The sequence below is a fragment of the Rattus norvegicus genome, chromosome 13 (genome assembly GCF_021556685.1).
Source record: "Rattus norvegicus strain SHRSP/BbbUtx chromosome 13, alternate assembly SHRSP_T2T, whole genome shotgun sequence".
Classification (NCBI taxonomy): Eukaryota; Metazoa; Chordata; class Mammalia; order Rodentia; family Muridae; genus Rattus; species Rattus norvegicus.
In genome coordinates this window covers 104,267,255-104,292,134 of record NC_141546.1, presented here as the reverse complement: position 1 = coordinate 104,292,134, position 24,880 = coordinate 104,267,255, and the positions used below count along the sequence as shown (strand labels likewise).

At 47.6% G+C, this 24,880-nt stretch overlaps 1 protein-coding gene across 8 annotated transcripts in view; it reads left to right on the top strand.

Annotated features, from left to right (window-relative positions):
- Positions 1–24,880, top strand: part of Prox1 (prospero homeobox 1) — a 54,405-nt gene that overhangs the window by 20,196 nt on the left and 9,329 nt on the right. For all 8 annotated transcript variants that reach the window (NM_001429158.1, XM_087581060.1, XM_087581056.1 and 5 more), the window contains exon 4: positions 3,897–4,091. In NM_001429158.1, the coding sequence (NP_001416087.1) occupies positions 3,897–4,091 (195 nt within the window). The remainder of the gene's footprint in view (positions 1–3,896; positions 4,092–24,880) is intronic.

The following is a 24,880-nucleotide window of genomic DNA, read 5'->3' as shown; positions in this document are numbered from 1 at the left end:
GGCCCTCTGCATTTGCATGAATGACAAGTGGCTAAGGTGGGCAAATATTATAAATATGAGGGGGAGGAAAAAGGCTTCTCGCTCCTTGAGAAGCTACCCATAAACTCACTGTACGAATAACTACGAGCTCTGCCCAAGCCACGATAAAATTCCTGGGTAAAATGTTTTCTTTTTAAAAGCACAAATATTCGATTACAGATTCTACCCATGCTTTAACCACACTGAGAGAAACGGTGGCTAAAGTATGAGTTTAGCTGAAGATTAATTATCCTCCCCCCCCCCCATGTAGTGTGTGTGTGCGACCCACTGCAGAAACCCAGGCAAGGCCGTTTCTCCTTTGTTTTTGGAGTGAATTAAACATTTTAACTTTCCTAATTATATCTTTTAATTTAGCTAGTAATAAGTGAATTTGTGTTCCTTGAGCTGACGGAAGCATCGGTGCTAAGACGAAGTGCTCGGGAAGCCGTTTAAGTGGGGTGCTTCGCAACTTTCTAACGAGGAGGACAGCAGAGCCTCCCCTAACCAGAGGGTGACGCTAAGTCCGAGTGTTGACCCTCCGCCTACACACAAACGTGCACATTATTCTGTAGCACACACAGCCACCACAAATCATATCTTTTTTTTTTAAGGCTGAGAGAACTAGAGGATGTGGTATATATGTGTGCACAATGAAAAGTTTTATTGTAGTTAAGATCCAAGAAACCACTACACTGGGAGAGCCCTGGGAATGGGGAGAGGGATCCTGGAATTTCATCAGAAATGCCACTCGGTTAGTTATCTTCAAAAGACACACACAACACTTGGCTGCAGCATGTTCATCTAAAAAAGGTCCTAACCCCTGTAAAAATATACTTTTTCAAGTAGTCATTTCTACTTCTAACAGCGACTAGACACTAGTTTTGCAATAAAAAAAATAGCCTGGAGAAGCAGTGTCTGCGGAAAATATTTAATTTCTTGAATTAGGGGTTACCTAGATCCTGTCTCAGCCAAAGCTGGAGATGCCAGGTGTTAGATGGCGTTCATCCTTCAGGGAGCTCCTGAAGGTGAGCCCAGACTGCACGAGGCATATGACTTCACGCCTCCTTTCAGGCCTGGACCCAGTGCTAACCCTCCATCCCCAAGAGGCTCCTGCACAGAAGGAGATAGATGCTTTCCAGTTACTCGGGAGGAGAAGAGTTAGCAGGAAATCACAGGCACTCAGATATGTTGGTGTGGGAATGGTGGGAAGCAGGAGACAAATCCTGGGCCACCGTAGTTTAGCTGTTCCAGTGAGACTCTAAAGTTGGGTGCTCTCTCAGCGAATCCTGCTCCATTTCCTCTGGAGGACACTGAGGTGAGCAGTTCCACTCATTGTGGTTTGAGGTCCGATGAGAAGAAGAGCGTGAATGTGAGAGAGATTCCAGGATGGAAGGGCCGCCCTGCCTTCCTGCTCACTGCCGGGCGGTTTTAACGTACACGCCAATAACTCCTAGGCCACTGAGCACAACAGATTCCGTGTCATTTCAGCGTTGAAGAGCAGGCGCTCGCAGGCTTCCAAGCCTGCAGTGTTAAATGGTGTATCTCTTCCCCTCCACCCCCTGAGTCAACTGCTGCCTAGCCGGATTAAGGTGTCAGGTTGATTTGTTTTATACGTCTTTTGACCATGCTCATTGAATATTTAGGAAGTTTCTCCAGCCCATATTGAGGCTGAGATGTCCCGTGGGAAGCATTAATCAAAGTCACAGAGACTCGTACACTCTGGAAACACAGCCTCTTTATTGAAGCGATTAGTTTGTGCAGTAACACATTAACACACCACAGAGCTAGCCTTTCTAGAACAATTGATCCTTTGCTCACAAAGCGGGACGCAGGGCGCTCGGAATTAACTCTTTTAAAGTTGAATACTTTCCTCCACCACCCCACCACCCCCTTCCACATGAAGATCCGGAGAACGAACGGGATGCTTGCGTTTAGCTCTCAGCCGGGAATGAAAAAGTAGCACCCTCCAGTTTCATTTCCCTCCGGTGGCTGCCGGGAAAGCCCCGCTCTTGGGCCGTGGGTACTGCTCATTTTGCCTATCTCGTGTTTGGAGTCTGTTGTTTCTGCCCATTCTCTCTCTCTGGTATTTCCAGCCTCCAACAATGCGCTTTAAATCTCCCTTTATGTCCCATTCATACATAATGGCAAGGGCACTTACTTTTTTGTCTCCCTCCATTAGGTCATTCATGACCATTCTAGAAAAAAAAAATACCCTTCTATTTTTTCCCCCTACAGTACTCTTGTCCATATGAGACAATGTCTTGTAACAATACAGAGGCCTAATCTCCATGTCAAAGCAATTTTCATTCCCCAGTGCACAGCCTGCTATCATTTTGTAATGTTTTGTTTCTTGTTCTAAAAGAATTAAAAAGGAACAGTTAGCCGTCACGGGGGCCTGTAGGCCTTATCTCAGTGTCTGGAAATTTGGACAGTGTATTTTACTGCTGAGATAAGTGGAAAGGAGTCCGACTTCAGCAAATCGTAATGGGTTTAAGTTCTATTGAAATCGGCCACCAGAAGATCAGATAACGGGGGTCCTTCAGTTGTCTCTCTAATCGGGTTCCCCGCGAGGCTGAATGGAGACAGAGCAGACGCACAGAGCGAAAATATAATTCTTGGACAGGTTAAGTACATGTTTGAACTCTCACAAGCAGAAGCGGTTTGCTGATGACTTAATCATTTTCTGGTCAATTATCTGTAAGGGCCCTTGCAACTCCACGGCAATTAGGACGCAAGATGGCCTTTTGGGAGGAACACCAGCCTCCAGCGTCTGTTTCCTTGTGACTTCCATTCTCCACCATAAATTTCCATTCACTTATTATCTTTGCGAGTAGAGAAACAACTTTCTGCAGTAATTACAGCCCCATACACACTTTAGCTGTCATCTGGTTGCAGCCTGGATAGTCTCAGGACCAAGATTTCATAAGTGTTCCTTGTTGATTTTTGATGGATGTACACCCTTTTCTGGGGGGCCCAGGGAAAGGAATGGTCCCAGTGACAAAAGGCAGCGGTGCCTGTCAGCCTGCCCGACAGGAAGTGATGAATTTATTGGTTTTGACTTGGCACATTAGGACACACCTGTCCTTGCCATGAGGAAAGCAGTCAGTAAGGACAGGACCATTTGCCAGGGCCCAGGAAGACATCTTCATTTCAAAGGTCGTCAGCAAGCCTGGGTAAACAGATTTTCAAAGCCCAATCATGCTATCACAACTTGGCATTTAAAAAAAGAAGTAATAAAGGTCCCATCTCTCTGCCATCTGTGAACTGTGTCTTAACCACATCTCCCAAGTGACACAGCTGTCAAGGAAAGGGGCCACGGGCCTTCCAGGGCTGGGAACAGAGAGCACAGGGACAGGTGCCAAGGTCTCCCCTGACCACACTGGGAGTAAATACTGTAGGAAAACTGTAAAATGGATGGATTGTGGAGGGATAGCACCCCAACCCATGCAAAACCCAGCCTTGCCACTCTACTGAAAAGCAGCTTTCCCTCATCGAGTGGAATTACCATAGAAATCCACGTTTTAAAAAATATACAGTGTGTTTCTGCAAAGTCTGTAGATGCACGTGCTCTACTAAAGACAGAACAGTGGATTTGTCTTTAAATGAAAGATAATCAGACTAAGGAAAATCAGATTTAGAATATGCTTTCTCCACCCTGAAGCATGTGCAGTTCTCATCCTGAAATGGTGAAGGGGTTTCTGTCATTGGAATGCTCTCTCATATTCCGGGAGACATTCGTCCCATCGGACGCCATGTTGGTGGTTCTTAATACCTACCTTTCCAGGTAAAGCGGGGAGTGAGACTTTAAAAGTGCTTAAGAAAACTCGGCTCACAGCAGCAGTGGCACGCTCACACTTTTCAACATTTAAATTCAACAGTTCAACAGATGCATCACATCCCAGCTCATCAAATGGTTTAGCAACTTCCGTGAGTTTTACTATATTCAGATGGAGAAGTATGCGCGCCAAGCCATCAATGATGGAGTCACCAGCACAGAGGAACTGTCCATCACCAGGGACTGCGAGCTGTACAGAGCCCTCAACATGCACTACAACAAAGCAAACGACTTTGAGGTAGGAACCAGTCTTTGTTCTTTGGTCATCTCCCGTTTCGTTTATTTTCATGCTCTTCGGGAAAGACTCTGAATCTGTTTTTTGTGATGGCTTCTTACTTAAGTACATCTCGGCAGAATTGTCAGGTAGAGCAGCAACCAGGGGCTTCCCATGAGGGTCATCACGACTCACCCACGGCCATTTTATTTCCCACCCTCCATCTTCTACGGAAGACTCAGTTGGCCATAGGAAAGGGAACTAAAAAGTCTGAAGTAAAGGGCAGATACAGGATGATCCCATTAATGTTCTGGAGTGCTGGCCAAGCTGCTACGAGCATATTATATGCAGTGGTCATTACAAAGCTGCCCCTTAAGAAGTCTAGAGATGGTTAACAAGCAGCTCTGTGATTAACATGGGAAATTTACTAAGCATATTTCAAAAGAGATCCATTCACATCACCTTTGCTCAAAAAATTTAGTTGCATTTTTAGTTGTTTGTTTAGTGTGTGCACAGTGAGAGGCCTTGAGCAGGGGCGGGGAGGGGGTATGCTTGAGCCATAGAGCGGTCATCAAGTTCAGAAGACAACTTGTGGAAGTTGGTTCATGTCGATTCCAGGGATCAAACCAGAGCCTTCAGGCTTGGTGGCAAGGGCTTTGAGTCTGATGAGCTGTCTCAAGCTAGCCTTTCTTTTGTTTTTACTTATGTTTGCCTTTGAGGGGGACGAGTAGCTTGTGCATTCCTCTTCTATATGGGTATATTATAGATGCATGCAAAGCAATACAGACCATTCCTAGGAAGCCATTCCTTGCAATAGTGAGAGGTGTGCAGATATGAGTCAGGAGTTTCATGATGGTTTGACATGGAGCCTCGGCAAACAGTTTTCATCCACGTGATGATTGCATGAGACCAGAAGAGCAAAGCTCCCGGTGCTTACAAAGGCATCTGATGAGTCCTGCTGCCCTGGGCAGCAATAACTGGAGGTGGGAGTATGGTGAGATTTCTGTAGACTGGGAAAGGGTAGACCAGATAGCTGTGACAAAGTTGATCCATTCCTTGATTCTTCTGACTAGATGGTATGCTGCTTTGAGGGCAGAATTTCATGGACTTTATGATAGTACTCTTGCCTTCTTCTTATAAATAAGTACCAAGGGATGCCCAAAAATATCCATATATCAAGGGAAAGAGGAACCCCTATGATCTGGTTTGTCCATAAAGAGACCTGACCCCCTCCTAGTCCCACTGCTTGCTCATTCCTTCCCAGTTTTGATCCCCACTGCTTTGGGGAATGCAGATCAGTTATGAATTTATACAGAATGAAGTGTGCAAGCTTTGCAAGGGGTTAATCAGAGTTTTTCTTGAAAGTTTGAATGGTTATCCTGCAAGCTACCAATTGTATCTTTATTGTCTGAGACCAGTGTGTTTCTTGCCACACACGTTATAAATGGTGTTTCTCTCCTGCTGGATGCACTAAAAAATAAGGAATCTTGGGATTCAGATCCACCATATTTGTATTAATTACCTGAGAGGGAGAGGGAGAGGGAGGGGGAGGGGGAGGGGGAGGGGGAGGGGGAGAGGGTGGGAAGGCCAGAGGGCAACTTATGGGAGCCATTTTTCTGCTTCATCATGTGAATCCCAGAGACAGAACTCAGGTCATCAAGTTTGACAGCAGGTGCTCTTATCCATGGAGCCATCTAAGCCCCCTCTATGTTAAAGCCAATGTTGTCAAAGTCTCCATTGTCACAGCACTGATTGACTGTGTGGACAGCCTTGGGATTGCCTTCCAAAGCTGGAGTCATGAGAGTGGCTAGACTTCTTAAGAAATCTTGTGGAGGAGCTTGGCTTCATGTTCCTTCTCTTCCAAGAGCACAACGGGAGCTACTGTGAGCACTAGTGAGTTAGCCATGCTGTACTATAACGAACACTCACTGGGTGGCTACCTCAGCTTTCATAGAAAGACCTTCCAGTGGTCATGAGTCAATTTCTGATCCCACGCCAGGGGGGAAAGTTCCTTCAAATGCACATTGGGATCTTCGGGGCACTTACACCTACCTGCTGGAATTTAATCCCCCCATGCCTAGCACAAGGATCTAAAGGACACAAACAGACACTGGCATCGAGAGGTGCCCAGCAAACTGCTCCATTTAACATCATCCAAAGCCTCCTCCTCATATGATTAGCATCTGATAGCTCTTTCTCTGTGAATCACATCCACTTTCAGCCAGGCCACCTCCCCTTTATCTGCACAGACTATTTTAAGAGTGTTCCACTGCAAGGAGAATGGGGCCTAGGCAGGACTCCTGTCATTTCTCATGTGACTTTGGGCAAGTTATTCAGCTATTCTGAGGCTAATTCCTCCTTAGCTTATAAACAACACCAAAAACTAAAAACAAACCAAACAAACAAACGAACAAGAAACAAAACACGGGCTCTTCCCAGAAATGTGAGAAGCAAGACTCAACAGCATGTACTCTGCCCTGAATACTCTACACAGAAACTCATGAATGTGGATAAGCCTGCACACACATACACAGTCACACATACACACTCACACACTCATATACACATACACTCACACAGACACTCATACACACTCACACACTCATGTACACATACACCCACACAGACACTCATACATACTCACACACATACACAGTCACACACAGTCACTCATGTACATACACAGTCACACACATATACACACTCATATATGCATACACTCACACAGGCACTCACACACACTCATACCCAGTCACACACAGGCACTCACACATATAAACAGTCACACACATATACACAGTCAGTCACACAAACATTCACACACTCACATACTCATTACACATATACTCACACACGGGCACTCACAAATACACAGGCACACTCACACACATACAAAGTCACACAGGCACTCACACTTGCACTCACACATATTCACGCCCTCACACACACATTCACATTCACACATACACACTCACACACTCATATACACAGACACTCATACACACTCACACACATACACAGTGACACACAGGCACTCACGTACATACACAGTCACACACATATACACACTCATATATGCATACACTCACACAGGCACTCACACACACTCATACCCAGTCACACACAGGCACTCACACATATAAACAGTCACACACATGTACACAGTCAGTCACACAAACATTCTCACACTCACATACTCATATACATATATACTCACACACAGGCACTCACAGATACACAGGCACACTCACACACATACAAAGTCACACACAGGGACTCATATACACACTCACACAGTGCACATACAATGCACACACACACACTCAGACACACAGGCACTCATGCACACGTGCACACACAGGCACTCATACACACACTCACACAGTGCACACACACACACACACTCAGACAAACTGGCACTCACCTACACGCACACAAAAACTCATACACCGCTAAATAGTTTTTAACGCAGCTTCTCAGTTTGTCACATTGACTTACAAACCTTCAGATAAGGGATCCCTCCTTTCTGTGCCTTCGAGCATGGAGGTCACTGCTTAAGTGAGATGCTTAAAAAGCCACCGTTCTTATCTTTGTCGCTTTGCCAGTGTGGGATGTGGCTGTGAGCCAAAAGTAGCCCCAGCACCTCTTGCCGAATGCCTGGGCTGATAGTGCACACAGCTTCACTCTTGCATTGAAATGTCTCTTCATAGCATTAACTAAAATAACCCGGTAGTCTCAGGATAAGCTAGTGAAGAGGGTGGAAAAAAGAGAGAGTCTTGTCTCTCTCCAAAATTGTAAACAGAGATGAGCAAAGCAGAGAGATGGACGCAAGTCTACATGATGCTCAAAGATCCAATCGGTACAGAGGAGTAGGCTATCCCTCTATTAGCTGCCCAAACCATGCAATATCTCATGGGTGGCCTTTTAAACTATCTCCTATGGCTGGGAAGACGGAGACTGCTCAGTTGGTGGAAATGCTTGCCAGATGAACAGTCTGAGTTCCAATCCGAGGCACCCACGTAAAAGCTGGGAAGAGGGAGAGACAGGTGGATCTCGAGAGCCCAGTGGCCATGAATTCCAGGTTCAGTGAGTGACCCTGTCTTAAAAACAAGATAGGAAGTGACAGAGCAAGCCATTGGGTACCAATCTCTGACCACCACACGCAAGTGGGCACGTGTCCCCACACAAACACATACTTCTTGACAGTTGTGCATATCAAGGATAAAATAGCCAATATCCTTTGACTGCTTACTGATGTTCCCTTGAGGGATTCATGGCGGAAACTTCCTTACTGGGGGCAATAGCAGTGGCAAGGTACAGAGAGAGCAACAAGAGCTGAGCTTGTCTGGGTTTTAAATTATTCCAAGTGGGTGGGACCCACAAAACAGACAGGCAGATGGGGGCAGAGGATGCTCTGACTTCCTCATTCTGTGCTAGAACTTTTTCTCCTTTCCTTTCTCTTCTATCCTGTATCCTGATGGCTGTGGTACCTCTGCCATTGCTTGGCACCCCTCCCCCCAATCCCTGCCCTACAGATGAAGGAGGTCATCACTGGATGGGAGGGAGTAGCTTGCAGAGCTCTGCTCTTCTGGCCCTGCCCTTCCTGGCCTTTCTGAGTCAGGACCTTCTGAGTGACAGGAAGGCTTACCCTGCCTTTTGTATCAGCTTTCACAATTGCCAGGGTGCTTGGCTTCGCATCCAGGCTTAGGGTGTTGAGAGTTTGCAATGACCGGGGATGTGGAAGAAGGCACCGAAGCAGGAGGGGGAAGTGGGAAGAATGCCACTTCTAGTTTGTACTAAAGGGAGGGGAGTCGGCTCCATTGCGTGGGGTGGGACGTGCCATTTCTGGACATATTTACCAAGGTGTGCAGGAGAAGGCGTGAGATTTCAGCGGCGCCTCTCTCATTGACGATGCTGGCACAGGAACTCCGCCTCTCCAGGTGTGATGCTGTACACTTCCATGCTTCCGTCTCACTTCACCGTGAGGAGCTTCCAAAAAAATGCTTGTTTACGGGCAGGGGAAGGAAGTTCAGCACTGCTTACCAGGCTTTAAATCTCGCCCATACTTCTGACTTTTGGGGCCCTCCTCAACTGTTTCCCTCCTCAACTGTGGGAGGAGGAAGGTAATGATTCCTGTCAGTTTCCGAAGCTAATTTACCAGTGTGTAGAGTTCGAGCTCAGTAGCTAGCTAACTCTCTAACCCGGAGGCTAAGCTCACTGTTTCTGAAGCCCAGAGAGCTGTGGTATGGCTATGTTACCTCAGTTGGCCACCTCTTGAATGCAACTCAGAGAGGGCAGGATGAGGTTGAAGCTGGGGACTTGGGTGACATGAGTATCTGTTGAGTAGAAGATGTGATAACTGTTTCCCGGCACATGGGGCCCATTTTCTCAGTGGGCACCATGAGGTGGTTCCATTGGGGGAAAGCTGGGGCTCCCTCATGGGGCCCTCGGTCTTAGTCAGTCAATCTGTAGGCAGAGTCCAAGTTCCCAGTAAGACTGAGTAATCTCTCCTGCCCCTTTCGAAGGGCTCAGGTTGGAGGCTGGAAGGCTTAGGAATAAATAGAACCAGGAACTTGATTCATTCACTAGTGGGCTGGTAAATGCCACTTCCTACGGTAGCAACAGGCGTAGCATGTCACTGGGTCTATCCATCACAGAGCCTGTGGGTTTGACATTTCTCTGATGTCACGTGACAGAGAAGAGAGGTACTTCTACAGATTCCTTGATGTACTTTCTCACTTTCTGCTTGGACATTGAAACTGAAAGGGAGTCTCCCCCAAAGGCGCCCCCTCCTCCCCCTACACCGTCAGCACATACTGAAATTATTGCCCAACCTGTTCCTCTTCACCAGCTCTTGCAGATTAAGTTTGGAAGCCTTTCTATAAAGAAGCAGGAAGACAGGTGGGTTTTGGAGGCACTCCCCGTGCTCCAAATAGATATGAGATGAGGGATGCTCGGCTGACTGGCACACGACTGAAAACCCTTCACCGCTCTTGCTCTCTCTTGGCCTCAAAGCCACCGAGCCATTTCAACAAGCTCTACACAGCACACTCTTAGTGGGTGGCAAGGAGGAGGAGAAAGACTTTCCATCCCTTCCCGTGCCAGTCTCACTGGTGACAAGCCAAATTGATCTTTTAAGAGTCTGAATAAATGATGCCTAAATACACATACACACACAGCTGACTGGGAAGGTAGTCTCACGGAATGATCAGTAGGAATCGAAGAGGAGAGGAGAGGAGAGGGCAGACAGGGTAGGCAGTGGGCTGGAAGTGGGTCGAAGGGCACACCCCCACCCTGGACAAGGCTCAGTTCCTCGGCCGGTTCTGAGATTCAAAGTGGCCCATCCGTATAATGAAGCGAGGGGCCCATTGGTTTATGATCTGTTTGGCAATATTGCATTTTTTAGCTCCCCGTGCCTCTTTTTGTCACCGCGCTGCATTCAACCACAGTGAGAACAACTTTAAAACCCCCTTACTCAACAGCTTTATTAGTGATAGCATCCCGTGACCTTTCTCAACATTCTTAAAGAAAAAGATAGCGCGCACTGCCGCTCCACTCTGTTCATTGTCCTTTGTTGGGGTGAACAAAGCATTTTCTACAGTGGCTATAGCACGCAATTATACAGCTTTCAATAGCAGTGTCTTGGCACATATCAAAGTTCAGAGGGGCCCTTAGAAAAAAAAAAGATGTTTTGTGGCAGCCTAGGGAGGGTCTCATCTTTCCTTCAGAAAATAGTTCAAGGCTCTTCTGTCTAGCTTCCCTACTTAGAGCTTTTTCCCCTCCTGCTTCATAAAGTTTAAAGGGGGTTCAGTGGAGTTCTGTGATCTATTTCCTTTGAAAGATTGTGCCTCCGCGCACAGAGGCCCTTTGACTTCAAGAGTTCGTGGATCCCTGTCTTTGGGTATCATGTGTCTGACCTTATCAGTTACTCCATTTAATGTAGGAGAAAAACTCTCAACTCTTTGTGTTTGTCTGTTTTGCCTCTGTGAAATGATTTGGTGAAAAGACCATCCTTTTAGCACACCACCGAGAGCCATTTCTGACTGTAACCTACCCTGTGGCTTTTTCTCTCTTTAAAAAAAAAATTGTCCTTGTGTTTTTGTGTATGGATGAGTTCACAGTGAGAATAGAATTATACAGGGGCGGACATGCACACAAAAAAATTCTTTTGCTTTTCTACTGCTCACCCCTCCCCGTGATCTGTTAGCTCCCCAGCGGCTGTACCCCAACAGGCAAAGCGTTTAGCGAGCACAGAGGTGGCAGTTGGGGTGCTGGGTCAGTGGTGGGCTTTCTCTTGCTCTGGCCTAGCCCTAAGGCCTTCATAATTAATTGTTCTCGGACGATGACGAAGTCCGAGGACAGTGTAGCAGGGTGGCTTTTGTCTGGTGTGCAGCTCTCCTGGCCTCCCCTCTTTCTTCATCCCACAAAGGGTTATCAATAGGAGTGAGAGCACAAGTTCCCTTCTGAGAGCCGCTGGTGGTGGCTGGAGCTTTTGGTGCGATGTGACTATTGTGTCCAGTCCGTCCTGGATTGAATGTCTGGAGAAGTTCTAACGGCACATTGAAAGCCAGCCTGAGCATGTGGCCTGGATTAAACAGAGCACACAACAAACACACAGCTTGCTGGGGCCTGCCCCTCCCCTTTCACCTGGATGACCACTTAAAACCCAGTTTTCTCCTTGTCCCCTACCAGGTGGTATTTAGCTGTCACAACTTTCTTCCCCGTCAGTCACAGGGCAGAATATCTGTCCCCTGCTCATTTCCCTTCAGTTCATCCATATGAGTTGGCAGTATTTTCCCAAACAGCCTTTCTGGGTGCAGCATCTGAGTTTAACTCTCGAAAAGTAGATTATTCTAGTTTTAACGCTCCTGCTGTCTCACCCTCCAAGATTGCCTTAAGCCAATCTCCAGGGCTGTTTGGTAACATGACATAAAACAAACACAATCTGTTCCCCTCCCCCTCCCACTTTTGGCTGAAGCAGAAAGTCAAGATGGAAGGTGGAGGCAGCTTATCTCAAAGAAAAGACTCTCTCTCTGGCGGGTCATTGCGCTGCCTTTTTCTATTAACTAGGGTGAAGCCAAGTAAAACAAATATAACCGTTCCCCCGAAGTGTTGAACTAGCAAATTAGCAAGTTTTGAAACAAGGGCGCAGCAGAGCGCTGGGCGGCTTCGAGGCCGACGGGAGCCATATTGAAAAGAAATCTGTGTCCCTGACAGTGATTCCGTTGGGATGGACAGGCCCGCAGGATGGCCACAGTCGACTCTGTCCCCGTGGCTCTCTGCAAACACTTTCAGAACAGACCTTTTAGTATTTAAGGGGAACCTGAACGTGAGCGTTGATACAAGCAATACAGTCAAACCAAAAAGGGGTCATAAAAAATTAAAGTTCTCCTCATGAATATTCCATGAGAAGCCATGAAAAGGGGCACTGGTTAGGGGAGTCCTTTGTGCTTGGAATTCTTCTTCCGGGCTCCGAGCTGTTGTTCTTCCAACCTCTCAGACAGACTTTCACTTTCAAGCTGACAAAAGTCACTTAAAAGCCAGGCAGCTGTACTAACACCTTACCGGGATGGAGAGCCACGGGGCAGGTGACAGGGCCTGCTGGGAGATCTTGTTTAAAACATGAACAGGGCCTGCCTGCCTTCCATCCCATGCTTGGCCATTGCTTTTACCCTCAGTTTGAGGCTAGCCCTTCTGTTGTTGTGGGTAGTTTGTGTTCTGGCCTCTCGAACGTTCTCCGAAGAGATTTCTTCCATTTTTTTTTTTCGGTCTGTCTGTCTGTTTGTTTCCCTTATGCCCAAGGTTGTGACGAGAGTCACACGCAGCATGCTTTAGGTTGTGACCAGAGTCACACATGACAGAAGATGCAGATACTAGAGATCCGGTCTCTTGACTCTCTGGTGCCCCATCTCCCTCTGCCGTTTACGAACCACGTCTTCCTGAAGTGGTTCAGATTCCCCTTGCCTCATTAGCGGCAGCCGGGCCCGATCGGGTGAGAACCCAGGTGAAGATGGACATCCACCCCACCTGAGAACTTGAGACAGGGACATGAAGTCCTGTGTCCCAGCTCTCCGGGTCACAGTCATCACAACTATGGAAAGCCTTGCCTCTCTCTCTGTGTGTGTGTGTGTGTGTATGTGTGTGTGTGTGTGTGTGTGTGTGTGTGTGTTCCAGGCTTCCCTCCCCTGTCACCTTGTGTACAGTCTGGTCTGTGACACTGATGGTGATTATGTCATTATTTTGCTCTGGGGGCCCTGGCACATCTGCAGAGCCCCAGCGCATCTTTGTTGCGCTGGCACACGTCCCACGCCGCAAATGCTTCATTAGTCCTGCTGCCGGCCTCCTTGCCAGACGCGAGCGCCCAAATCCAGGCTTCTTTCTGCTCCATTCTTTTGTGTGGCTGATGAACGTGTGCTCATCTTCCCTGTTCTTCCCTATCTCCCCCGACTTCTGAACTCCAGATGGCCCAGTTCTCTTGCCGGGGCCACTCCAAAATCTAAAGAAGCAAGGTGACTACACACACACACACACACACACACACACACACACACACACACACACACAGGCTTCCCATCACCAGAGCTAAGGTTTTTTTTTTTCCTTTCAAACCTGTAATTTGAAAAGATAGGAAGGGATCCCTCCGGTCTGTGGTGGCCGGCGAGGTTAGGATTTGAGTCTGTTAGACATGTCTTACTCTTGGGAAGTCCTTCTTTTCCTGGACAGCCTTTCCCTTGCTTCCTGAACCCAAGCCTGCATACTGCTGGGTGCTACCAGTTCTCTGAAAAACTGGCTATGTTGTTAAAAGTTCCCTTTCTCTAAGTCAATCGACTTGGGCCCTCCACCACCCACCCCTCCCCGGAATCCCTTGCCTGGTCCTTCGGCAACCAACCCCCAACCCCGTGATCACCTGCTATTTAAAGTGATTAGCACTTGGCTGTTTTGAAAAGAAGCCGAACTCCTCCCTCTAAAAAGTTAGGCCCTGTATGCTTAGCAGAGCCACAGTCTGTTAAGGTGTTCTGGCTCCTCCTACAGGAACCACAGACCCTTCAGAGCTTAATATCTTGGGCTGTGGTGACTACATAATTGGTATGTTTAATTCCCCTTAAATTTGAATTAATTGATCTGTGTTCTCCTGTGACAAGCGGCTTCCCCATTGAGAGTTAACTGTTTTTTAGCTCCTGAACAGTGCGGACAGTGTGTTGTCTCTGTGTGGGCAGCAGCAGACAGTTTTCACTTCAAGGTGTAGCTAAAGGAGTTGCCTCATATTTTGATGGTGCTTGCGGTCGAACTTTTACCTTGAATCCTGATTCAAAATCATAGAACAAAGACCTTCATAAGGATTAAGGCGAAAGCCCTCCAAAGAATGAGTTGTGTTGGGCTGGTTTCCTGAGACATCCCAATCACTCCAAAATTGGGTAGAAGAATATGCATGACCCCTGCTCTGAATATTCATGAGCAATCCAGCTGACAAGGTGCAGAGAGAGGAGGGTGGGGAATCCCTTGGCCACCCAGCCCTATGTCAGCAGTGGGCAGAGAGCACACACATCAGGATGCTGGTATCCATCATTGATTGACTGCTTTTCAAATACGTACCTCCCAGGATTGGGTCATTTTTGGTTTCACCCGAGGGCTTTAAAACCTTTTAAAGACTTAACCCCATTCTCAGGCTCTACAGCGTCTCAAAATAATAATTCCCTAAATTTATTACCTGCTGTGAAAATAGTCTGCTGTTTTGATGTCTCTGGAAATGACCCCCTTGAAGCTGCAGAGGGACAGATTGCTGGGGTTTGCAGACAGGGTCATAGCCATTTTCTCTGTCTCCTTTGCGATTTCGCGGACTTTAGTGTTGTTTCCTCTTAGTCTTCCCCTCTGCAGATTAAGGAGCAGCGTTTCTTTTTAAAAGCCTAATCACGAGCAGGCAGTGGGCCGCCCCGGCCATTTCAGCCGCCCTGCGCAATACGTTTCCACCTGGTAGTATTCTTCCCAGAGATGACTTCAGGGACTTAAACCACAGGGCAGAATTCCAGGGGTGGGCGGCCACAGTACACTTTGAGGGCTGTCCCCTGTGGGCACACAAGGACACTTTGTTAACTGTTTGACCAATGCGTCCTCAGAAGTTGGACTGATACCTCAGTACATGCTTTTATTTTTCTTCTGTTGGGAACCAAACCCAGCCTTGCACATAAGAAGCAATGCACTCTATCACTAGACTACATCCCCAACCCCTCAGGACCTTATTGGTTAAAACTATCCCATGAGTCATTTTGTGTATGATTAGGCTTTATGAAAGGACTACCAGATTCTTAGCAAGTTCTGGTAGATGGAGTTTTGTGCAGAGTACACATCCATCTGTAGGAAGAGCGGGCAGGTCCCCACTTCTGTACATGTGTCCTCATTGTGTCTGTAGATGGGACACTGTGGCATTTGACTTTACGGGAAATAACTTTAGTCTGGGACATGGATCTGTGTAACAGTAACCATGGTGGTGAGAAAGTGCTGCCTTTTCTGTATCTGGTCATATGTAATGTGTTTGCTTACAAGAAGTCATTGTTGAATATGCAGGTCAACTTGAAGTCTTAGGAAAGTGCTCTGGGAGCATGTCCACCATAGCAGCCCTGGGCCAGAGTTGGAGTTTAAGATGTCATGCTGGAGCCAGTAGAGTCAGGATCCAGTCCACTCTGCTGCTGGCTGGCTGAGAAGCATTGGCAAGTGTCTCGCCCTCTCTGTGCTCATGTTTCTAATCTATACCTGGAGATTCGATGGCGTGCACTCAGAGTCGTGAGGATTTGACACACCCACGCACACCTGCACAGGCTCGTTAGCACAAGGTGAACCCTGTAGAAGCCCCCTCTCTCATTGGTCTGTGGAGTCAAGTGCTATAGGGAGGAGCAGAAGTGGAGGCAATGAGAGCAGTGGGGAGGACTGAAGCTCAGTGGTCTGCTCCAAATGTAGGGAGGCAGAGGCAAGCAGAGCCCTTCCAGGCTAGCCAAGTGGGGCTTCTGGTTCAGCTAACAACCCTGTCTCAAAAAAAATTCATTAAGTAAATGCATGTAACTGTCAAACCATTCTCCAAAATGGTGGAGAGCAACAGAAGAAGAAGAAGAAGAAGAAGAAGAAGAAGAAGAAGAAGAAGAAGAAGAAGAAGAAGAAGAAGAGGAAGAGGAAGAGGAAGAGGAAGAGGAAGAAAAGGAAGAAGAAGAAAGAGGAGGAGGAGGAAGAGGAAGAAGAGGAAGAGGAGGAAGAAGAAGGAGGAGGAGGAGGAAGGAGGAGGAGGAAGGAGGAAGAAGGAAGAAGAAGGAAGAAGAAGAAGAAGAAGAAGAAGGAAGAAGGAAGAAGAAGAAGGAAGAAGAAGAAGAAGAAGAAGGAAGAAGAAGAAGAAGGAAGAAGAAGAAGAAGAAGAAGAAGAAGAAGAAGAAGAAGAAGAAGAAGAAGAAGAAGAAGAAGAAGAAGAAAAGATGATGATGATGATGATGATGATGATGATGATGATGATGATGATATAATGATACCCAACCGTTTACTCCTGGCCTCTATACACATTTACACACACACACACACACACACACACACACACACACACACACACACACACACATACATGGAACTTCATAGTTGCTACATCGTCAGAAGCCCAGCTATTACATCACTTCCTTCTGTCCCTAAACAGCCAACAAACAATTTCCATCAGAATTAGGTCAATAGATCAATGCAAAAACTAGTTTCCAAAGGAGGAAGTGTTTCTTTCTGACTTCTCTTAGTCATGACTATGAGGGTATTGGCATCCGGTACATGCCTAGGGACTCTTCAGCCTTCTGTTCCAATGCAGGGGGGCTGCAGGAAGGAGACCTGGCCTGCAGAGTCAGGCTCTGCCACATGGGCCCCTCCCTGGGTTCTACTTTGCTCATCTGGATAGGGACATGAGTAGACCCAACTTTGCTCTGGCACTGTAAGGCCATGACTTGAGAGCAGAGGACATCCTGCACTCTTCCACAAAAGCCCCCAGAGCCTTCGCAACGCTGCAGAACTGCGAGCTATGAGTGCCAAGCGAGGCCCTGGGAATCCAGATGGTGTTCACGTGGGGCCACTTCCACTGGCGTGACTCTGCACAGTTTAATTATCTCAGTGAGCATCTCCAGGGTGCTCATTTCCTTCCCCTCCCAGGGACGCCTTCGTGGATCCAAATCCCAGCAGCACCCTGGGAGATGAGGAAATTCCCCTATTGGGATGATTGATAGAGACTAATTCTTCAAATTGATAAACAATTGATGGCAGCCTGAATTGGTGCAGTCACCCCTCTCGCTGCTCACTTTGGTGACGCGGTTCCCTGTCCAATGAGATGTCGGCATAGGCTTCACCCAGGTCTAGAGCATGTAGTCTGGGTCTGTGTGGACTAGGAAACATAATGGCTGAACACAAGCAGGCATCATTCACCTGAACACACTGTCCTGTCTATACCTTCACTCCTTCAAGGAAGACTAGTCGAGATGTTCAGCCTCTACTGTAAGGCATGATGGGTACTTTCACCAAGAGCATCTCCATCTTTTCCTTGAAAGGCCATCAGTCATGAAGATCACCAGTGGGGTTAGTTCCATAGGTGAGGGTTTGTTGTGGGTAGGCAATAAATCCTCATGGATTTGTAGGGTTCACATTTCTTAGGGTTAGTGGACCCAACTTCTGTTTCCCTAAGCATTTCCTTACAATTTTTTCCTCAAATCGTCTACTGAAGGGGACAGTTAGTACAAGGTGATATATGCACTGAGAAGAGGTAAAAGGCAAGAAATGACCCGATGCTCGAGTGAGTGGAGGAAGATAAAGGGCCGTGGTTTCGGGGCCACCACATTCCATTAATACAGAGACCATCTTCAATCTGTGAGATGACGACCTATTTGTAGATTTCCGGATGTGCCTTGTGGCAAAGCACCCAGCATTTTCTCAGGTCCCCTTGGGTTGATAAGTAGTCTGGCAGCCATCTGATGTTTCCTGGTCTCTCTGAGAAACTCTTCCCTGCTTCTCTAAAGCCATTTGTGTTTGTTGAGAGGTTTCTGAGTCATCAGAATCTCATGTGTGGCTTTTGAAGCCCAGGTGGCCCTTCTGTCTCTATATGGGTTGGCTGTCTGCAGGGCTCAGCTCTTGCACAGATGTTCAAGTCCCTGATATACAACGACACAGTATTTACGTGCAACCTGCGCACACCTTCCTTGTATGCTAAATCATATCTCTATGACAGAGGATTTCCACCACAGTCTCAAGGCTCCTGCAGGGGTTCATAAGCTGCACAGTTCAGTAATAATATTAAGGAAAAACTTGCATATTCATTGCCTTGCTGAGCCCCACCTCCAACCAGAATCTTCCTAGAAATGGGATGCTCCCATTCTTACATCCTCAAGAGCACAGGGCATGCAGAGCCAGTTTGGTATTGGCCTAAGCAGGGCTTACCCACCAAGGGAAGGCTGCTCCCGAAAGCAGTCACATGATGCCCTGTCCAGCAGCCCCGAGACGCTGCGGATCATCTGTGCCCCAGCCTCCCTTCCCACAATATCGGAGCATTTAGGCCATGTTGATTTTAGATAATCTTCTATCCAGGAATGGCACCAAGCTTGGTTCTGTTTGTTTTAACCACCTCAGCTGGTGACTGCTGTGAGGGCTAACCTCAAGAACTCTTAGCCTAGGGGTTGGGGATTTAGCTCAGCGGTAGAGCACTTGCCTAGCAAGCGCAAGGCCCTGGGTTCGGTCCCCAGCTCCGGAAAAAAAAAAAAAGAAAAGAAAAGAACTCTTAGCCTGTCCTGAAGCTGGGGCCACACGCCTCTGAGGAACGATGGGGCATTTCAGGGTGAAGGCCAGAAAGACAGTCCCAGCTCCCCGCAAGAGCAACTGGTGTGCCCAGGGAATTAGTACACAACGAAAAGGACATTTGGTGTCTCAAAAATCTGGTAGACCTCAAGTCTGACTAAGGACAGGAGTTATCTAACTCTGACCTGTATGCCAGCTCTGACTCTTAGTCTCTTTTGGACAAGCCCCTGTGCTAAGAAAGGCTTTTGTATTCTTAGACAGTTAAGAGGAAGGAAGATTATCTGAGAGCCACCCTCGGTCAAGGTTGCTGATCTCTGCTGGGGTCCACTCTCTGTCTTAAAAGCATGCACTAGCTTAGAACCTTCCAGTTTCTGAAGCTACAGAATTGTATGGCTGTCTGGTGGAGTCATCCTGGTCTAGCCTTTACCACCACGAGAGAACAGATGGGCAGTCCCAGTAGAGCGTTTTCAGAGACTTCTAGAATTTTCTGTGCCACACCCCTGGGACCCAGGAGGAGATACGTGATTTTAGTTTCTGATGCTTTACTCTCTGTTTGTCAGTTTTGACTGGAGCTCACTCTCTAGAGGCCTGAGAAGAACTTGAGAAGGAAAGAAAGTTTACACCTCCACCACCACCCCACCCCCACTCACTCCCAGCAAATCACAGTTAAGGCTTCCTAAAGTGTCACTTCAAGACTTCCCTTTGGGAGCAAGTAAAGTGGCTATTTCCAGTGTATCCTCCAACTGAATTTCAGCCCCATGAAATCAATGCGACAATCTCTAAAGACATTTCGCTCTCCTCTCCGGTCAAGTTTGGGAAAGATGAATTCACTTATTTCCCTATCTGTCCGCAGAACTGACAGCAGGATGTGTGCACAGTTTAAAATGTGTGCACAAAGTTATTAGCAGGGAGAAGAGATGGTAAGACATATTTTTTCTACCACCAGGAAGTCATGGTTACTGAAGATGCTATCCTTCAGGACCCTTGCTGGGATGTGTATGTAACCAGCAGCTTAAAGGTGCCAGCATTTTACAGAGGGGTCGGGGTGGGGGTGGATTTTCTGGATATCCGTTCTTTAGAAGGCAGAGACAGCAATTCAGATAAGGAAACAAAGAAAATGCCCAGGTGTCTCTCAGTTTGTTGTCAGTGCTGTAGTGTGGAGTTGTGTAGATGGAGGTGTCCAGTCCCCACTGCCCCAGCCCCTGGCAAGGTCCAGTTCCTCTGATCCTTCTCCATAGAGTTTTACTGCCCATGCAAGGTGGATTCTTGCCTTCCTTCTTGGCCAGCTCCCTGTGACTGCTGCTTTGTACAGTGGCCTCTCTGGTAGACTCTACTGACTCTGGCATTAGTGGAGGCAGGTACTCTGTTGGGGCAGGTCATGGGTCTTACCTGGGAGTAAGATACCACAAACCCCCATGCTGATCAGTACAGCGGTAGCACACAAAGGGACCTGCTTCCCTTCAGCCAGCTTTTCTAATCACCTTGCGTCTCTTTGCATCCAGAGAGAGCAGCCTTGACGCTCTGGACTAAACTATCCCTCCCCATTCCTTCCTGGGGCCAGGGGTCTGTTCCCTGAACCCCCACAGGCCTCCCACATTAACATGACATTGCCTGATGAGTGCAGGCCGAGCAGCTTCCTCCAGCTGAACCTCTGATCCCCAACTCACTGGGGAGTCTGGCTTTGGGATTTTGGCAAGAAGGCCTATTGCCCATGGGGTCAGCATGAATAAAGATTTCTTTCTTCCTTTCCTTTTTAAAAGTCAAACATCAACTGAAACTCTTCCCAAAGCACCCTCTGCCCTGCTTCTCTCTCTCTCTCTCTCTCTCTCTCTCTCTCTCTCTCTCTCTCTCTCTCTCTCTCCCTCCCTCCCTCCCTCTCTCTCTCATACACGCACACACACTCACATACACACAAACACACATGCAAGCACACACACACACACACACACACACACACACACACACACACACACCAAAAACCCCCTTTCTTTTAACCTCCCCTCACCTGAGAAAAACCTACTCTGTGTAAAATTTGAACACCAAATCCATTCCCAACCGGTCTTATCATTTTGAAACTATGTTTGCCTAGCTTTGTAGTAGGAAGGGACAGACTGTTTTGAAGGCCACATACTTTTCAAACCTTGGTTGCAACACGTTTGCCCCATTTTGAAACTGTCTTTCTCCAGCCTAGGGAAAGGGAAATCTGTTTGACAAAGTGGCACTCTGGCCGGTTTATCTTGTAGCATAGCTCACTGAGTCTATTGATTTTCTTAAATTAATGTTTACAGAATGCTACTGAATTTTGCTCAACAGAACATTGTTCTTTTTTGCAGCTTTGTTTTAGAATGAAGGGGGCGGGTGGGGGGAGAGGAGGCACAGACTATTATACCATATGTTCTTTTGCTTAGACCAAGGGAACACAGACCCCCTCCCCCGCCCCGTGTGTGTGTGTGTGTGTGTGTGTGGTGTGTGTGTGTGTGTGTGTGTGTGTGTATGGGGTGTGTGTGTGTGTGTGTGTGTGTGTGTTAAACTTTTCCTAAGAATATTTATTCTTCAGGTGTTTAAGGAACTAAATGTGTAGTTAGGAAATAGGTTCACCCTTGGGGCCCCACATTACACAGAGTATTAAACTAATTGAAGTCTCCAGGGTGCCTGAAAGTTGAATGCCGGCTGCAGCATCAGAGAGAGGGAGGACTTAGGCCTAATCTTAGTTGTTGTGAAGACATCCATTTAGTCTGCTCTAACTCTGGAGGCGGCCTCCTTCTGCACACTTAGAGAGAGCACTCGGGGCATCCTAATCAAACTTGTTAAGAACTCAAAACAGGACGACTTACTCTTAGATCATGGCACTCGGGGCTAATACATACCCAGTCTGTAAAGAGGACTCAAAACTGACTCTTCCCAAGGAAGAACACACTTCTGTTCAGCCCCTGACACGACAGAAGATGAGGCCTTTGAGTCCCAGTTATGAAATAACCAACATAAAGCACAAGGCATCTTTCTCCATGTGCTGGCCCAGCCAATAACATCACCCAAGCAGACCCCAAACCAGGCTTTGGGCTTGCTCACTAAACCTCGGAGAGGGGAGATGCTTCATGGGTGGCAGAACTCTCTTCTGAAGTCTCTGTCCATGGGTTCACTTGGGCTTGCCTTCCCATGCACATTCCCTGGACAGAGAAGGTACTGGGAGAGAATCCCACAGTGCACCAAGAGCATCCTGAACCTCCTCCTCTTCTGAAAGGCCGGGGAGTCGGGGCTGTCCACATAGCACAGCTGCACGCCTGGCTGATATCATGTGACCATATTTCACAGGCCTGTGATTTCTCTGTTCTGCTCCTGGCAGGTGTTAGGGTGACCAAGACAGAGGCGAAGAGCTGCCATGCCATAGCGTGTGTGTCTGTTCTGACTGGTAGTCTGTGAAGAGTGATGCACCATCCGAGTTCATCCTCTAACCCCACTCTTGAGCAGTACAGGTCCCCAGCTTAAGCCACTGCTGTCAGGAGACAGGCCTCTCCTCGATCAATATTTACTTACCAAACAGCAGGGATGGGCCAGTTTGTTTAGGGGAATCATGTGCCCACCGGGGTGAATGGCTCCGAAAGAACTTCAGTGTTTGTCTCTTTCCTGGGACCTTTGTGTCCCAAGCATGCCCATGTGGGGAAGATAGATGCCCTTTCTCTCCTGAACTCTTCCAAAGACATTCAGAAGTCATCTTGTGGGGAGGCCTTGGTGTCTCTACTTGGTGGACTGCCCTGTTCCTACGTGGAGTGGGTTCGTGGTGTGTATTTAGTTTTGAAGAACATTTTAGAGTCTGATTTTCTCAGCACACCTCTGTACAGGGTACACATTATAGAAAGGACACAGGGATTAATTAAGAGTATATATGGAAACATACACGTACATGTGTGTGCAAAATATATTAAAATATATAACTATATAAACATACAACCCCCCCACCAAAGGCTCTGCAAATTTTCAGTGCTGAGCCTCAGATGTATTTAACTCTCCTCTTAACTACGAACTCGGGAGGGCCCAAGTCGAGAACACTCTTCTTTCAACTTGCCAGCTTCACTCCCTGTGACTCGGAGGCATCTGTGTTGAGCTGGAGGGGTTTTGTTTCAGTCGGTGGGGAGGGTCTGTGGATGCTGGGGGTGGGGGAGTTATTTATTTATTTGATTTGGTGAGTCCCCGAGTTGTAAAAAGCTGTCTGAAATATTCATGCACAACGGTCTGAGAAGCCGGTTTCTGTTTTATTTACTGCACAGTAGAACAGCCACAGCGGATTAGTTCTACAATACCCGTAACAAAAGCCCAACAGCTGATGCATGTGATGTTGGGAGGTGACAAAACAGTTAAAGTATGCTGCTGGCTATGGGCAAGCCGTCAGCAGATGCAGACAAAAGGCCTGTGACAAGAATAACTCTCTCCAAGGCGAGCAGTGAAGAGTATCCAAAATACCAGCACCCTTTTCTCCTTGACATTGTCTTCTCCAAGTCAGCATTTTATTGCCCTTTTATAGTATTAAAAAAAAGTGGAGAAGGAAAAAAGAAAGAAAACCCACACACGGACGGATTCACCAAAATACAAGCAGGGCTCTCTTTTCTCCCTCTCAACCAGCCCTGTCATCCTTACACACATCTTCCGTTTTTATGTTGAAGTTTGGGGGACGTGGAGGGATTAGCTTAAAAGATAGTGTCAAAAACACCTTCCTTACTGAGATTGGGATCTATTGATAGGCTGAAATGGTCATTGGGTGGTGGTTCTTGGGGAAGGGCTGTGGGGGAATTGGGGGGGAGGAATACTTGGCGTGTTTTCTATCCATTTCAGTAAAGATGATTCTATCGGTGAGCTGAGGCCAGTCCTTTGAAGGGGATCAAGAGTAGAGGCCTGTCCATGGGGACCTGAGCAAAGGGCAGGGTTATGGTCCCCCCCCCCCCTTCTAGAGGCCAGTGAGTGAGCAGAGGGATGCTTCAGAGGTGTGAAAAATCAGCCTCTCTGTCTCCAGAAAATAGGAGAGACTGTCTTCTTTTTAACCTTTGTAATTCCCCCTCTATTCTCTGTGACATTCATTCAGCTGCCAAGAGCGTTTGGCAAGGTTTGGGCCAGCGAGCACACTTCCAGTGACCGCTAACCTTGGTATGTCCTGACACTTATGATGAGTGTCTGTAGGACACAGAAGGCAGGCAGCCTGCTATGTCAGGCTTTCATTATGGACTGCAGAGACTGGGGACAGCCAGTTTAATAAAACAAATCATCCTTGAAGGTAAAGCAACTGGGAAGAGGAGGAGGAAGACAGGAGGGGGATGTCTTTGCCACTCAATCCTATCTGTGTGTGTGTGTGTGTGTGTGTGTGTGTGTGAGAGAGAGAGAGAGAGAGAGAGAGAGAGAGAGAGAGGAGCAGCAAAACATTCCCCCGCCCAGCCCACTGCCTGTGTGCGCTGCCCAGCTGTGGACTAAACAGATGTGAACTCCTTCCCTCCATCCTCTGGAAGCCACTGGCTCTCTCTGATGGGCAAGCAAGAGCAAATAATCAGGGTGAAGTTGGTAGGTGCTTGCTGGCCATCTCCCTTCAGAGTGGCCAGTGTGTTCAAGCACCTCACCGTGAGTCTGTTTTCTAAATGTCAAGGCAAGACTATTTGGGGTAAGGCTCCTAGGCTGGGATGCCTTTTTATCAGAGCAAAGTTTCCACTGTCCCCTCCTGAAGAACTCCCGGCCAAGCAGCTCCCACAATAGCCTCCTAGGTCTGCCAAAGACTTTGGAAGCCTTTTGTTTTTCCCCTGTGGCATGTCCAAAGGCCTGGCCTCCCCCTCCCCCGCCCCCGGCAGCCTGCATTGTCTTGCATTCCAGTGACTTGATTGACTGTTGCACCTGATGCTGAGAAGACTCAAGGGTTCATGGTAGAGATTGTTGGGTTCTATTAAAAGAAACCCAGATAAGGGATTACTTGTCACTAAGGGCTTTTCCGCAGATGTTTATTAGCGATGGGAAAGCCATTAGGTGTGAGGAGGTGCATGAAGTATGGG